General features: G+C 31.2%; 1 protein-coding gene across 1 annotated transcript in view; it reads right to left on the bottom strand.

Moving 5' to 3' along the window:
- Positions 1–18,283, bottom strand: part of LOC107453616 (SCY1-like protein 2) — a 466,439-nt gene that overhangs the window by 35,080 nt on the left and 413,076 nt on the right. Inside the window, exon 11 of the mRNA XM_071180877.1 lies at positions 17,690–17,822. Within this exon, the coding sequence (XP_071036978.1) occupies positions 17,690–17,822 (133 nt within the window). The remainder of the gene's footprint in view (positions 1–17,689; positions 17,823–18,283) is intronic.

The raw sequence follows: 18,283 nt of genomic DNA, 5'->3' as shown, positions 1-18,283 counted from the left end.
TAAAAAAAACACAACTACTTCCACTTAGTAGGAATAACATTTACCATGACGCAATGCTAAATTCTATGCCACTATCCACATAAATGCCACTATCCACATAAATCAATTATTAATCAAAAATCGAATATCAATTACTTTTCTTTATAATGCAATAAAATCTGGCGAGCAGCTATTTAAACGATCAAACACTTCGTTTGTTTATTTGTGGCTTGAAGTTAGGCTCGCAGAAAATGCCGTTCATGAGTTAAATTTAGTAGGAATAACACAACCTGTGACGTAGGCTATAGTATACCCAATTATTAGGTGATACTCTACAGCTTTATTGTTTTTAAGCGACTGAAACTGAAACCGGTTTGCACTTGTTTATGTTCGTGTATCAATTGGTTGGGATTGTAATGCAATATGTCAAGAATAAATACAAATAGGAAGTATACGAAAAATCTCCAGAATAAAAACCCATTACATGCATGATTAAATATAAAAGTATTGCCTATAAGCTCGTTCAAAACGTTTAATTATTAAAACACTACAGTGCGTCAAATAATTTGGTCTAATTATTAACATTATACTAATATAATACCTGATATAATAAATATTCTATATGTATATAACATATCGTCGCATTTATCCAATGGTCGAATATATATTATATATCGTCGAATTTAACCCATTGATACACGAAGGTAAACAAGTACAAACCGCGTAAAAACAACAAAGCTGTATAGTATCACCAGATAAAGATTTTACATAGAATCTTAGAGTGCGTTTAATAATTTAGCCAGGGATACCAAACGAAAGGCTATATATTTTAAATACAATTTTTGCATTCGTCACTTTGTGAATGAAGTTGAAAGTTAAGTTCTTACATCATTTAACGAATCTCTTTAACCGCAATTCATATGAGTATATTAATGGAATTTGCAACAAAAATACACAATTTCAATTCACTAGCATATAAGACATGTTAACTATCTTTGATGGGGTATCTTTTCATAAGTTGGCATTGTCTGTAACTTCTCTCCCAACAATTGTAAAAAGGTTGATAAGATCGGACACCGATATAAATTCTCAAAATGTCACGTATAATTACACTATTCAAATAATAATAATAATAAAAACAATCCTCCTAAACTCTTAATTTAGAAATCAAACAAAATCAAAAACGTAATGTTGACAGCACAGTTAATTTTAACCCTTAAATTAAAGAAACAAAAATATTTATAGGAAAACAATAACTTTATGACATGCTAATGGCAACCAAATCAATATGAAAATTAATGGGGAAAAACTGGATCCTACCACACGATTTTCCGGACAATAAAAAATTCACCGACAACAATTGAAAACTGCGACACTATCATTAGATTTTTATATATAGTAAGAGTTTAGATATTATATTTTATGTATATATATCAAACGTTAATGTTTCAAGGTCAAGTGACACTGCCCGGTATACATTTGCCCGGTATACCCTACACTGATGTTTTTTTAAGGTCAAGTGCCACTGCCCGGTATATATTTGCCCGATACTCCAAACACTGATATTTCTTCTAATTTATCGTCAGTAAGTATTAAAATATAGAATAAATATAAATATAATAATATTAATGAATAAATTAATATAAAATTGAATATAACAAATATTTCGGACATTCACCAAAGCGACTATGTGATTGTTGACATTCACCGGTGAGAGTCAGAAATAAGGGTATTTAGCAAATATTTCGGACATACACCAAGCGACTACGTGAATGTNTGTTCCCATTAACATGATACGGTGGCCAAAATAGTCATCAAATTTATAATCTTTTGATTTTTAACTGTTGGTTGTTACTTTTTATCTAGGATCCCACAAGTAAGAGCCGTGTAAGGGAACTTGAAAGAAAATCGGCCACCATGTTTTTCTCTTTTCTATTGATTTGTTGCAGTCAGCAATGTGCTTCTAGCTTTTATTCACATACAAGATATGCTTACAAAACATACAGATTGGTAAATAAATAAAATATAATGCTATCCTTTGACATTTGAGCTGTTATCTTTGTTTTAACTTTAGTACAGCGTCACTTGTTTTCAAAATACCAAATTATTTTTTCGGATAAATACCTATTGACGTTTAATCGGCATGGAATTTAGTTTAGATTTCATTCGAATCTTTCTAAGGAACCGAAACTATGAGTCTCAGAGTACCGTTAAAAAAGAAAATTGCTATATAAATAGAATTTTTTCAAAAATTAATTTTAATAAAATCCAATAAAATAAATAAGTTTAATTACGTATATATCAAATAATTTCTCAAAGATGAAAGAGGTTACAGCCTCTCATAAATTAATGAGTCTGTTTTTTTTTCAAACAAAACACGGTTATTTATTCATAATTAAAAGAGTTTTGCAAGTGGAGTTGGTAAGTATTTCAGAGCTTATTTTGGTCTATGAAATTAATGTTCTTTTAGGAGTTATTGCATGCAATATAAATACGCGTACATATGTAATAAATAATACATATATTTTGCATTTCCTTGAGTTCATTACTTGGGATGCAAAATATGTGCGTGTAGAAAATTAGAAACATTGACATTAAAAATTTAGTTACTGAAAGTCGTTACTGTACTAATGACTCTTGCATTTATCCTGAAAATGTCCTAGAAAAATACAATAAAAAGATTCTATAAAGTGGTTTGATGGACAATGGACATTTTATAAATTTAAATCTCCACAAATATCCTTAAACATCTTGATTTTATTAGAATTTATATTGTATAAATGAACACAATTTAAAAGGCACATACTAATGCAGGCAACAAAATTAAGTTAATAAATAGAAAATTTTTATTGTAAACAACTATCTAGGAATTTATCCAGATAATGTCCTGATTAAAATAGAATAAATTTTTTTATGTAAAGCAGTTAGAGGGACAAATGCTATTTAATAAATTAAAATCTCCACATAGGACCTTAAACATGGGAATTTATTAGAATAAATATTGTATAAATAAACACAAGTAAAATTGGCACAGAGCAACAAAAACAAACATATAAATAGAAGTTTTTCTTAAAGACAACTAACATGACCTTAATATCACCTCATTTATTATTTAAAATGAGTGTTTAACTTAAATATTTTTGACCAAGTTATATATATGTATATATATATATATAAATATTTCGTCGTTTTATTTTATTTTCCACAAAAAAAACAACCTCGTGCAGCGTAACGTATCTTACTTTTCTAATAATTATTTTACTTCGGGAACTATATAGATGGCACAACTTAACAAGGATAGATAGGATAGAGTGATGAATTACATCCAGACCCGAAGCAGGGTTCAAACCCTGGATGTGTACTAGGCAACCTTGACCGCCAGACTGTCCACATGGTTTAATTCGTCACTTCATTTTCGATTGTCTAATTTTTATTCTAGTAAAAGATTTCCAACAGCGGACTAAGATGCGGTTTCGAGTTGATGAAAAAACTGCGTCATATATTTAAGAGTTAGCGTTTCGTCACAAATCACGTCACAAGTCGTGACTTTCTTCCGATACTTGATCCAGGAGTTCCTTTGTCTTCTGGATTAGGTTCAAAATTACAAGGCTGCGCAGTTGCACATTAGTAGTCGTAAACCCAAAAATTGGGTCGGCTGTTCAACGACGGTAATAAATTAATAAAAATTCAGGCTATCCTGGCTCTTATTCTTTTCTGTTAAATAACATACATATTTTTCTTGTCATAAAATACGAAACTTATCCCTAAAATAAAGTTTAAAAAAAATACAAAGAAATATTTGTTCTATTTTAAATTTTTTTATTATCTATGAGCATAGTTGTCTTTTCGATCCCTGCAATTTGTTGCAATTTACGTACGTTCATATTGTTAAGGAAACCTGTAATCTTTCTTTTGCTTTAATCGTGGCTTCAAAGAACTTTTCGCCTAAATGTTTTTATTTTAGAAATAGTTCAGTTAGTGGCAACCTAGAAAGCGTGTAACCTTACGGCAACCTTGTATCGGAATTTTTTTTTTATCGTCACGAAAATGTTTGTACTAAAAACCTTTTTTCAAATAAAGCAAAAATATTGAAGTCTCAAACCTTTCATCCTAAAAGGATTAAAAATCATTTTTTAAAGCTTTTTTAAAAAAGTATTGTCACTTACGTCCGTCATGACGTTTTAGCTGACGTCCCACTAGCGATAGGATCAAATTGCATTGTCCATTAAAATTTCATGACAAGGTGGATTTTATCTGAGCATGCAAGACTTTGCGAAAAGAAACCTTATAATTACCTAGATTTAAGATTATTTTCACCTTGAGACTTTATCGCGCTAGAAAACCCTAAGTGAACCTCGATTTAAGGTTTTTATATAGAAGGTTGTTTCCCAAGGTTTTTCATGTGCGTAGAATAGAGCAGATTGTCACAGATTTCGTTTCAAGGTTAGAAGGTTTACACGTAAACCGCATAACAAACCTTTTTAGGTTCACATTAAAATGTTTTTACTGAATAAAAATAAACCTTATTTTGCTATCTGGGAAAATTTTTTTTTGTTTTGTCGTGTCTATGACATAGCCGAATCAAATGTTTCCATGCGTCTTGATTACTGCTCCTGCTATTTGCCTGATGTTATCGTCATAAAGGTCTATCAATGACGGCAAGACTCCTATTTCTCTCAGATTAGCACTCATTGCTGGAATCTCAAAGATGTTGCATGGTGTCAGCGGCGTATCTGGGCAGTTTCCACAATTCCTATATACTTTCCTGCCCTCTCTGTCGATCTTCATGCCTCTGTGGTGGTTGGTTCTCAGTCTGGCTATAGTTTTTGTTGTGGACTGGGAAATAATGTCACCCTATTTAAACTGATACCTACAAGCTGATTACTTTGGTTACTTGCGGATGTTTTGATGCACCCTGTTTTTGATGCAAGCAATGCACCCTGTAATCGTGTTACCATTCATCATTAAAAACCAATCGGACATTGTAATCGTTGCGTTTGCGAAATTAATATTAATAATTGGCGGCGGATAGACATGTCAGTCAAAAATAAAAGTTGGATGTTAAGTATGGTAATTACGTAGCTCACTTTATAAAACAAGAAATATATATATAAAAAAATTTTTTTTTTGTAAAGTCAATTTCTACTTAGGTCAACGCAGAAATTTTTTATTTTAGTTACTTTTTATTAAATAATAAAATTTTTTTTCTCTCATATTAAACTCAAATTAATTCATTAAATTTAATGAATGAATTGATATTTGGAAAAAAACTGTATTAACATCAAGTGTCATCGACTACAGGTTTAAAAATATGTATTCGAACTTCAGTGGATGAGTAAAAAAGTATTTTATTAACGATTGAAAATTTGAACAAGATATAGGGAGCATATATGGCAGAACTTTTACTTTCGTTACTTGTACCGCCGGTACAAGTAAAAAGTACGTACTTTTACTTGTACTTCGTTACTTTTTAAATTTAGTACTTTTTCTTGTACTTTCGTTACTTTTTTAGGGAAAAAGTACAAGTATTTGTAACGGAAATGTCGAATGAAATCGTTAATTTTTTCTAAAACTCGGTAAGCTTTCTGAAAAAAAAAAAAATGCTTTGGAAATGCAATTATTTTGCAAAATGAATAAAAATATTAATTAGCAAGTTATTTTCATTCATTTTCGAGTTTTATGCATTTGTTTAATACATTTTAAATAAAAAATTTTGGATTTTGTTATTACGTTTTTTAATTTTCTGTTTGAACTCACTAATAATACAATTTTTGTCTTAATACATTTTTTACTAAATACATTTCTACCTAGTAAATTTTTTACTAAAATAACGTTTATGCCCGACCTTGTCAAACAATGCCCTGTCAAATCTCTAAGAGCTTCAGAACTATTTGTGCTACTGCAAACTATTATAATTACTATTTTAACTGTTGAAAACTCAAAGGTATTAATTTAGCCGCTGATACTAAAATTCGTTTACAAATTTTAATTATTCCGTTAATCAGAAATGTTTGGAAAATGATTTTCTTGCATGACTTCAGCATTAGCCATTGTTACAAATAAAATTGTAGACTGTTCTGTTTCAACTTATACTGCACATGCAATTATTTTTTACTAGCTCAAAGATCACAAAGCTATATGAAACCCCGTGTTTGCTTTGTTTATGTTTGTGCTTTTAAAACGCGTTTCTATAGAGTAAAACAATTTTAAATCAATGGTAATTTAAATAAATAAAAATAATAAACTAAAAATTAAAATCAATAGATAAAATTTCTTTTTCGTGCAAATCCATAAAAAGTTTGATATTAAAATTATATTTGATTTTAAAATTATATTATACGATTATATTATAAAATTATATTATAATATTCTTCCGAATTTAAAAATAAATTAATGTCCATAACTTTCAAAATTAAAAATAATTAAATAAATAACAACAATTTTGCAAAAACATTAAAGAACATAAGAATATTATTCAATAAAATTTTAGGTTACTTTGAATTTTCGATTTCCTAGAAATGTACTTTTAAATCGTTACTTTTTTTGTTTAGTACTTGTACTTTTACTTGTACTTTTTACTCGTTACTTTTTAAAATAAGAACTTTTTACTTTTTACTCGTTATTTTTTTTAAAAATACTTGTACTTTTACTCGTTACTTTTTAAAAGTAACGTTGCCATATATGATAGGGAGAATATGAACTAATAGTAGGAATTGAATTATAAACAGATTTCTTTCCACATAAAGCAGAAAAAAAAAGATCTTAAAATAAAAGATTCATAAAACAAAAACTTCCTTGATATTCAGATGAAGAAGATAACAAAAGTGAGAGAGAAATCAAATTGTAACTTTCTTTCGTCCAAATATCAATGTCTAAAGCTATATTTTAGTTTCAAATAACTTTTAAACCAAAACAACACGATTGCGCTTATGTTAGAATCTCGTTTAATTGGATCCAAAATATTTATCCTAGTTTATTAAAAGAAGCCAATCCTTGTTTTCACGAGTGATTTGCTTGAAAGAAGAAGAAGAAAAAAAATCTTCCTTCAAGATCCCTCGCGTCCAAGTCAACAATTTTTATTTCATTCTCGCAAAAGTTGACGCTGTACAAGCCGCACCTTGGCGAGGAAAAAAAATAATGAAGAAAAGGAAGGAATAGGAAAGCACCTCCATTTTCCCAACTGTTGACAAAATGCCTTCCTCTTGCTCAAAGAAAGAAGATTGGGAGCTTTTTAGATGTCTGAAGTTTCACTAGAAACCTCAGCGGACGTTTGAATTTAAGTAAATTTCGTAGAATCTTGTCACAGAGTGAGCCGTTCCAAAAATCTAAACTTTTTCCTTCTATCGTAAAACGAAACAGAATGAATAAATAGAAAAAAAAGGAAGCTTTACAAACACCAAATCTTTCTTTTTTTCCCCCCACTGCTGACTTTTCTTTTGAGAATTCAGCAAGACACGATGGATGCCTCCATGATAAATAAACAATCTAACCGAAAGCCAATCTTCAGTCCGCCGCTTTTTCAATTCCTACACTTATTGTGATGCTTTTTGTAGCGGTAAAAGGTTTTATTTCTCCTCCGTCTCTTTCCCCACTGCTTTCATTTGAAGCGCAAACGGTTGACCAGTAAAAATAAGGCGATTCGAAAAATAACCGTTGTTTATATTGTGTAACGGGATTTCGTAAGTTTGATATAAGCACTTACGATGCCACTGAGTTTCGTATTTACCACCTCCTTCATAAATCTTTAAAATGAGTTTACATTTTCGCAGAGTTCTGCTCCTGTAAATTCTCAATAAACCAGAAATGTGTCTGATAAGAAGCAATTTTCTTTAGACCAATCGCCCAAACGATTAATCTGACTTTAAACTTTATTTATGCAATAAATGCCATACTGTCACTAGTGAGTTGAAACAGAGGAAAGAACACGTAGCATAAAACTTTCACTTTCATCTGTTTGGTTATACAGTGCAGTAAAAAATCATCGCAAACGCGTCATTAACGTTTGTGAGGTGCAACAATGCAGAGAAAAAATTTCATAAACACCTCCTTAATCTTTGTGAGGTGAAGCAAGGCAGTGAAAGATTGCCATAAACGTGTCATTAACATTTGTGAGGTGAAACAATGCAGTCAAAAAATGTTATAAACACCTTGTTAACATTCCTGAGGTGAAACAATGCAGTAACAAATTGTCATAAACGCGTTAGTAACATTTGTGAGAAGAAAAAAAAGCAGTGAAAAAAAATGTCATAAGCGCCTCATTAATTTTTGTTAGGTGAAACAATACAGTGAAAGATTGTCATAAACGCTTCATTAACATTTGTGAGGTGAAACAATACGGAGAAAAAATGTCATAAACGTCTCATTAACATTCGTGAGGTGAAACAATACAGAGAAAGATTGTCATAAACGCTTCATTAACATTTGTGAGGTGAAATAATGCGGAGAAAAAATGTCATAAACGTCTCATTAACATTTGTTAGGTGAAACAATACAGTGAAAGATTGCCATAAACGCTTCATTAACATTTGTGAGGTGAAATAATGCGGAGAAAAAATGTCATAAACGTCTCATTAACATTTGTGAGGTAAAACAATACAGTGAAAGATTGCCATAAACACTTCATTAACATTTGTGAGGTGAAACAATGCGGAGAAAAAATATCATAAACGCTTGATTTATATTTGTGAGGTGAAACAATACAGTTAAAGATTGTCATAAACATGTCATTAACTTTTGTGAGGTGAAAAATTGCACTGAAAAATGTCATAAACGCCTCATTAACCTTTGTGAGGTGAAAACGGTACAGTGAAAAAAAAAAGTCATTATCTACGCACTTTCGTTAGTGAATGGTAACAGTGCAGTAAACAGATATCATAAATGCCCCACTGTAATTAACGAGGGGAAACAATGCAGTGAACAGATATCATTAACTCACAATGTGAAGTTAATCAGAGTAGTGATCAGAGTTCATAAACATTCTGATGTCATCAGCGCTAAAATTCCGTTTACTACATTTTTATCAGAGTTATTAAAATGTTTCTGTTTTGAACATTTGAAGTTTCAAGTCTGAAAGTGTTGAAACTATAGAAAAAATAACTATTAAATAAGAAATGAACGAAACAAAAAGGCGAAAACACGTGACTTAAACGTTCCAAAAATCTACGAGCAAATCTAATTCTTTTTTAAGATCTGAGACTTTATGAAATACAAATTGATTTTTCCAAGATCTATACTATGCCTCGAAATGCACACGTAAGAGAAGGAAAAAAAAAGTTTATGAGATAGTAAAGTGAAAAAATAAATGCGCCGGTGGGGGAAGATATTGATTTTGTTCTCGTTTTTATTTTTTTATTTTATAAAATCAGTTATTTTTTTCATTCTTTAGAAGAATTTTCGAAACTCGTCTGCTGCCATTTTAAAAAGAAGTGAAGAGAAGTGATATAGCAAAAAGCGAAAGGAAACGCATCCTTGAAAAAAGCTACAGATATATTTTCCAACGTCTTTTCCCTTGCTGATATTTATTTGAAAAAGATAAGGAAATCCCTTGTTGTGAAGAGTGCTAGAAATCACTTAGAAAGCTAAATTCATTCCAGTCATAACATACTCGAGTATGCTTTGTTATGATTTTAAGATATTACTTTTAAACAATAAAATAATCTGCAGTAAATAGAACATTATATGGGCAATTCCACGAAAGTGTCAACTTTTAAGTGAATTTTTTTTTTATGAATTGCATATTTTAATTTTAAAAATATGTTCAAAAATAGCCAAAGTCTACATATTACTGTTTAATTTTTGATAATTTTAAGTTTTTTGAATCTGGCAGCATTCTAAAGTAATCACATGGCTGACAAGTGAATTCTTCACATTTGTGCTCAAATTGTTTTCTTGAAAAATACTTATAAAATAAAAGAAATGTATCTTTCTTTTGCAATATTTTGATAAAAATATGCATATAGTACAAAATTTAAACATTTAAAACATAGCCTTTAAGTCATTTTAAGTTTAATATATTAAATAAAAGTAACTTTTTTTTGTGTCATTCCGTCACATGTTTTAGTATATTTTTTTAAATAGCAACTGCGTTTTTGAATGAAAATGTGTATATTTTGGAATATAAAGCAGATGTGGCATAAGAATCAATGAGAAATTGTAAAATTCTATGCATTTGATTATTAACTTCCAATAATTAGCGTGACGGAATGACACATCTTCGGCGATGGAATGACAAAACGAGTCCTTGAGAAGCTTAGTCAAAAACTAGGGAATTTTTTTTTTTTCAATTAACCTAATGGCTAAAACAGCTGTTGAAAGACAGATAAAATGTTGAAAAAGACCAAGATCCCCATGATATGATGAAGAAAAAAAACAGAGAAAGAAAGGCAGAGAAGAAAGCTTCCGCGACAAAAGTTGGACTTAAAAAACTCAGAAGTGCAAACGCTGTTGTGCAGAGATTGTGTAAACAAAGAAAAAATCAAATTCTACCAATCTCTTCACATACAAATAATTTAAATTCCCTATACAAATTCCTGCAGAGTCTTGGTAAAGCCATAAAAAAAATTGTACACTCACCATAAAAAAAATTGTACACTCACTTCCAAAATCACCAATAGAGGTAAAAAAATTAATTCAGTCTTTATGTGAGAAGTATTTAACATCGAACTCAAAAGAAACTAAGTGAGAAAAGTAATGTTGATGAGCTGTTTAATTTGGTTAAAAAAATTTTACTGTCAAGATGATGTTAGTTACAAGCCCCCAAGTATGAAGGATTCAGTCATAATACAAACTCTGACAGAGTAACGAAGAGTGCAGATGCAATATATACTTATGGCCTTAAAAGAGGCTTTTCATAAAGAAGCATATATTGATGTAAAGTGTGTCTTATCTCATTTTTGTTCTTATTCTCATTTTTGTTAAGTGTATTTCATTAATACCTCACAGCACATGCACCTATAAATACCATGTAATTGTGATGTTGTTCTAAAAGGCCAAACAAGATGTTGGCTGCTGTAAAACGGCACATAATATGTAAAAGAATTTTATGATTTCATAAAGTCGAAGCAACAAATCGTTGAAGTTTTGTTTTTGTCCAGCTATTCTATTTAAGAGAGGGCAAAAGAGAATGACTTCAGCTAGACACTTGCTACATTAGCATTGCCAGGAACAAGAGACCTGCACTAGATGCTCATGTAGTTGAGAAGCGAATCATCAAAATTGGAATGCTTTCTAATTTTAACCAAAACCAAGTGTATGATTTGAAAAGCCACTGTTTTGAAGAGGAAATGGAAAATATGATTGAGGAGTATGCGGTCGGCTCTTTAATCATTGTCCCATACTGCGAAAAAAAAGAAGGCACATTTATATGCAGCGCAAATTACTTTGATAAACAAAGACGATTTAGATGTTAAAGTATTTAAAGAACATGGGACAAAAATTGATTTATGCATAAATTTCCTGAGAACGAAGATAAGATGTGACATTGGCAAGTTAGATATAAAACCTCTTCTGAGACAACCTAATTTTCAAATTGTTGAAATTTTAACTGATTCTTACGTAAATATTAATTCTGTTTATCTGTTACATTCTGTTTATCATTTACATATTAATAAAACATTTTTTAAATGAAGACTTTCTTCCACTAAACTTTTTGTCATTCCGTCACGGTCATTCCGTCACAGCAAATAGATGTTAATAACTGCTAGCCAACCTGAGGTTAATTTTCCAAATTCACAATTTACATTGCTTACACATTATACTAAAAGTAAAAAATAGTTCAGGAAAATAATAGTTGCAAAATTCACAGAAACTACCAGTTCTAAGCGGCATGCCGAAAGCTTGGTTGCCAAAATGTCATTCCGTCACACAAGTAAAAAGTTCATAAAATTAAAAATAAAAAAAATACAAAATTCTTTTTTTTAGTTTATGAATCACATTATACCAATAATAATAATATGCATAAGAAAAAATCATGTTTATTTGAAATTAGATGCATAGAAACTTCAATTAATTGTCATCATGCAAGTCAAAATGTCATTCCGTCACATATGGAATTGCCCATATATGTTTAATTTGTAGTTGAAGTCAAGCATAATGGTTGTTAAATACCTTACATTTTTAAAAATTAATTCTTTTGTTGCAAATGGAACTAAAACAAATAAGTTATGGTTGCCAAACGTCTTAAATTTTTAAAACTATCAAATACTCAGCTGTAAATGAAACAAAAAACAATTAAGGTATAGTTTCTTAACACCTTGCATTTTTGTTAAACAATTAATTCTCTAGTTGCAAATGGAACTAAAAGAAATAAGCTATGGCTGCCAAACGTCTTAAAGTTTTACAACTATCCAATATTCAGCTGTAAATGAAACTAAGAACAATTAAGGTATAATTTCTTAACACCTTACATTTTTTTAAACAATTAATTCTCTAGTTGCAAATGGAACTAAAATAAATAAGTTATGGTTGCCAAACGTCTTAAAGTTTTAAAACTATCCAATATTCAGCTGTAAATGAAACTAAGAACAATTAAGGTATAGTTTCTTAACACCTTACATTTTTTTAAACAATTAATTCTCTAGTTGCAAATGGAACTAAAACAAATAAGCTATGGTTGCCAAACGTCTTAAATTTTTAAAACTATCCAATATTCAGCTGTAAATGAAACTGAGAACAATTAAGTTATAATTGCTAAACATCTTAAACTTTTAAAGCAATCAAATCTTTGGTTAAAAAAAAAAGGAAACTAAAGCAAACAAGTTATGACTACTAAAACTAGATAAATTTTTTAAACATTTAAATCTTTAGTAAATTGAACAAAAACAAATAATTTATGGCTTTTAAACACCATACATTTTTTAACAATTAAATCTTGAGTTTTAAAAGGAACTAAAAACAAATAACCTTATTTTTACTTCGATTCTTATTTTGACTAACCTTATTTTAAATTCGTTAAGATTTCAATTCTTACAAGCCTTCCCATTGTACCTTTCAACAGTTGATTCAATTTTTGCTAGAACTCGATTCTTCCAAGCCTTCCTGCTAAACCTGCTACTGTTGATTCAGTTTTTGCTAGACTTCTATTCTTTCAAGCCTTCCTGCTAAACCTTCTAATGTTGATTCAGTTTTTGCTAGACTTCGATTCTTACACGCCTTCCTATTACACCTTTCAACAGTTGATTCAGTTTTTGCTAGACTTCGATTCTTTCAAACCTTCCTACTAAACCTTCTACTGTTGATTCAGTTTTTGGTAGACATCGATTCTTACACGCCTTCCTATTACACCTTTCAACAGTTGATTCAGTTTTTGCTAGAAATCGATTCTTCCAAGCCTTCCTGCTAAACCTTCTATTGTTGATTCAGTTTTTGCTAGACTTCGATTCTTACACGCCTTCCTATTACACCTTTCAACAGTTGATTCAGTTTTTGCTAGAAATCGATTCTTCCAAGCCTTCCTGCTAAACCTTCTATTGTTGATTCAGTTTTTGCTAGACTTCGATTCTTACACGCCTTCCTATTACACCTTTCAGCAGTTGATTCAGTTTTTGCTAGACTTCGATTCTTTCAAACCTTCCTGCTAAACCTTCTACTGTTGATTCAGTTTTTGCTAGACTTCAATTCTTACATGCCTTCCTGTTACACCTTTCAACAGTTGATTCAGTTCTTACTAGACCTTGATTCTTCCAAGCCATCCTGCTAAACCTTCGACTGTTAATCAGACTTCGATTCTTCCTATTAGACTGTTTTCCTTCTTCTGAGTTATGCTACAAAATCGTTAATATCCATCTACCCCGTTTTGGTTTGTATGTCATTTGCAACCCGATTAACAATATTAAGTTTTATACTTTAAAGATCTCATTAGTTTCGGAAATATTGGGGGCATTTGTCACATATCTTGCCAATGCAACCATGGCTACATTGGGCGAACAAAACACGTTGTAAAATATAGATCCGAAAAGATAATAATTTAGATCCGTCGTTAAACAACCGACCTGATTTTGGGTTTACGACTGATGTTCAACTCTGTAGCCTTGAACTTTTGAACCCGATCCAGAAGACGAGGAAACACCTGGATCAAGAATTGGGAGATTTTCGTCTTCGTGGAGGATTTTTTGACGGAACTAACCCGCATTTGCGTTACACGGAGAGGAAAACTGTGAAACATCCCCACGGTTAACCGGACGGCAAGGGGACTCGAACCCATGATCCGTCTACCACTGAGGATACCTTATGTCAGCACTGTGGTCGGTGCAAGCCGGATGCGGAATTCGTATAGACCAGCCATCGCTCGGATTCGAACCGGTTCACCTTATTGGAAGGAGAACGCTCTATCCTTTAAACCATCACGGTTCAGGTAAAGACGATAGATACGTCCAGAATTTTTGCATTCTTCCACATTCAATGTTCAATCTTCTAATTTTTAGGTTCCGTTTAAATAAATAATTTTTTTTGTTTAGCTTTTCTCGACACTTCACATTACTTTCATTTTTTTTAAAATCTCTTTTCCTTCCCTAAGTTGCTTGGGGCAGTTACTCACAAACTCTACTCCCATAAAAATCTTCATTGAATTAAAAGTTTGTCGTCTCAAAAGTGTAAAGGAGGACATTAGGACCTTCTTATTCTCTCAAAAACATCTGGGCAAGAAAAAATATACGATATGCCCTTTAAATGAGTTAATTTTCTGACGCTTACGAAAAAAAGCTAAATATTATTCCCCCTTTTTTCAGTAGTCAATTTTGAAGTTTTTTTTAAAATTTTTAAATATTCAATGTTATACTCAATGTGAATAATTTAGCGTGTAAAATGTGTACAATTTAATTATATTCAACGTATATACGTGTTATATTCAATGTGCATAATTTAGTGATTTAATTTCTTACAAGAAGTTTAAAAACATATATTTAGCGCGGTTATTACGAAACACCCTGCATGTATTATCCTGGGCTCCACCCAGTCGATAAAGATACATGAAATAAAGTTACTTAATGTATAATACCGTTATTTAACGGTTATAATATGGTTATTTAACGTTAAATCAAGTTTTTAAGATAAAAATTAGTGGAAAGAATAGTCAAAATAAAGAATTCGCATTGCTATTAGATATGTTTTTTCATAACCGTCATTGAATAACCGTGCCAATTTTTGGGTTTACGACTACTAATGTTCAACTCCGCAGCCTCGTAATTTTGAACCCAATCCAGAAAACGAGGGAACTCCTGGATCAAGTATTTTGAGAAATTTTGCCTTCGTGGAGAACTTCTTGATGGAACTAACCCGCATTTGCGTTACATGGAGAGGAAGATCACGAGGACCTCCCACGGTTAACTGACGGCAAGGCGACTGTAACCCATGATTCGTCTACCACTGAGAATATTTCACGTCAGCACTGGGGTCGGTGCTAGCCGGATGCGGAATTCATATCGACCAGCCATCGCCGGGATCGAACCTCAGTTCACCTCAATGAAGGGCGAACGCTCTATCCCCTGAGCCATCGCGTCTCGCTATAAGATATTTGGAACAAATCCTAACAAAGGACTTCAAAACTTCAAAGGATTTCATTCTAAAAATCATAAAGATAGGAAATGAAACTTTATATCAACTTCAATCATGATTAAATTTCGCATAACTTCGAGTAAGTTAAAGTAAAAAAAAAATAAATAAATTGCTAATTACAAAATAAAATAGAGCAGTTAATTTTTATGTTGTCAAATTTTATTACAAATTCAAGGGGAATACATCTAGTATTTTTTGAAGCGCAAATTATTCAAATGAATTATTACAAGCATTAAACGTTAACCTTTTGATGCAGAATTTTTAAGCATATTTTTCATTCTTCTTTCATTATTTAGTATTAATTTAGGTCAAAATAAGTGAAAAAAATTACATATTTACCATTTTAGGGCTAGGAAATGCAGCATGAGACACTGGTATCTTTCTCTGTGTTAAAGGCAAAGTTTTTCATACACGACTTACTTCCAAACAACGATTTTTTAAACTTGCTTTTATTTAAATCGAATCGAAACAGTTAATCACCATTAAAATTTCTTTAATTTACACAATCAATTACTGATTAAATTTTGAATAAGAATGAAAAACTAATTTTTCAAAAAAAATTTTTTTTTGGATTTCATATTTTAGTTTAAATATAACTCCGGTAATCTAATAGATGTTTTTTTAGTAACTATTAGACTGTTTTCTTATAATTAAAAAATTCTGCTAATATATTTTTGCTTGCAATTAGTGTGTCAGAAAAAAAATACATAAAAAGGGCACAGGTAACCCATATGCGTCAAAGGGTTACATAATAACACGTAGTTACCTAATGCAAGCTACGTTACGTTAGCTACGTAATTATGTTAACGTGATAAAGCTATAAAAGGAATATGTTACAGTGAATGACCAAAATCAAGAGATCGTCTACTTTCACCGGTGAATGTCAACAATCATCCACCGTGAATGACTGAAATCAAGAGAATTTCGACTTTCACCGGTGAATGTCAACAATCATCCACCGTGATTGACCGAAATCAAGAGAATTTCGACTTTCACCGGTGAATGTCAACAATTATCCACCGTGAATGACCGAAATCAAGAGATCGTCTACTTTCACCGGTGAATGTCAACAATCATCCACCGTGAATGACCGAAATCAAGAGAATTTCGACTTTCACCGGTGAATGTCAACAATCATCCACCGTGAATGACAGAAATCAAGAGAATGTCGACTTTTGCCGGTGAATGTCAACAATCACATAGTCGCTTTGGTGAATGTCCGAAATATTTGTTACATCCGATTTGATATTAATTTATTCGCTGATACTATTATATTTATTCGATATTTTAATATCTGTTCAGGATAGATTAGGAGAAACATTAATTTCGGAGTACACATTAAATGCATACCGGGCAGTGGCACTGAACCTTAAAAAACATCAGTGTAGGGTATACCGGGCATTGGCACTTAACTAGACCTAGTATATATTTAAGTCCCGTTTTAACTATCCAAGTTTTTGGACGAAAATGGATTAAAATTGATGGAAACTTCTTTTGCTTTTAGTTTGGATCATGTAAACGTACATCCAAGTGCTTGGTTGAAGTCCTTGGACTGTAGTAGAGCATGTTCTACTTTCCATCCAAGTTTTTCCTCACTTAACCAATCAGCTTCTTCAGTTTTGTGACGTCAACAAGCAGACATCAGATTATGTCCTTCTGTTGTCTTTTTTCATATATTTTAATCCAAATAAAGTATTCCGTTAGGGTCCATTTGTGTTATTATGATTTTATTTGAATTTATTTAGTAGTTTCAAATTCATGTAAGTAGGATTTTATGATGTTGAATAAGAACAGTGCGCATGCGCAAGGTTTTCGTCCGATCCATCAGTGAGATTCAAGAACTTGGATAGTGTCGACGAATCATCCACTTTCTTGGAGGGAGAAGTTTCTCCTATTTCTCGGGTTCAAGAACTTAAAACCGAGTAAACAGGACTAAGTGATTGTCAACATTCACCGGTAGAAGTCAACAATCACCAATTTTGATCATTCACAGTAACAAATATACTTTTCTCGCTTATGGTAGCATTTTCTTTCAGTTTCAACCAACTAAAAAAACTATATTAAATCTTATTACTGTTTAAATTTTTTTTATCACTTACTTTTTCCTGGCACGCTTTATGTATTTTTGGTTAAAGAGTATAATTTGAGAGAGATTACTTACTTACAACCGGCATTAAGATAGCTGGGTCTTGTATTTTGGCTTTACTGAGCATGGGAAGTACTTCATCTAAAATATCTGTTTTTTCTAGTTTATCTATTATTTTTTCAATGCACGTCAGAGCATTAGCTTGAACCTTAAATGAAAAGAAAAGATAAAATACGTTAAAAAGGCTAATTGAATAAAATACACACAAATCAATTATACCTAATTTAAATTTTCCTATTGTTTAAAATTAACTTTAAAGTGTCTTTAGTAGGATTATATGTTTATTTAAAAGAAACAAGTAATTTAATTTTTTTTTAAAAATTCAATTCCTATTTAGGTCAACAAGAATAAATTTTTATTTCGGTTACTTTTCGATAAATAATTAAAATTTTTTCTCCCATATAGAACTAAAATTAATCTATATTATATAAAACGCTAATACGTACGTATGTATCAATAAAACCGATGATATTTCTTTTCTCGCGCTGGCAACAGTTTTCATTTTTAATTGATTGGATTCGGCGCGCAAGAGCACGTAGTGAGCAACCAGATAACAATAACCAGAGTGAGCATTATCAGGTTGTTCAATTCAGATTCATGCACTAAAAA

Source organism: Parasteatoda tepidariorum, chromosome 5, assembly GCF_043381705.1.
Source record: "Parasteatoda tepidariorum isolate YZ-2023 chromosome 5, CAS_Ptep_4.0, whole genome shotgun sequence".
NCBI lineage: Eukaryota > Metazoa > Arthropoda > Arachnida > Araneae > Theridiidae > Parasteatoda > Parasteatoda tepidariorum.
Note: the sequence above shows the minus strand (reverse complement) of the source record. Positions and strands in the feature narration are given on the sequence as shown.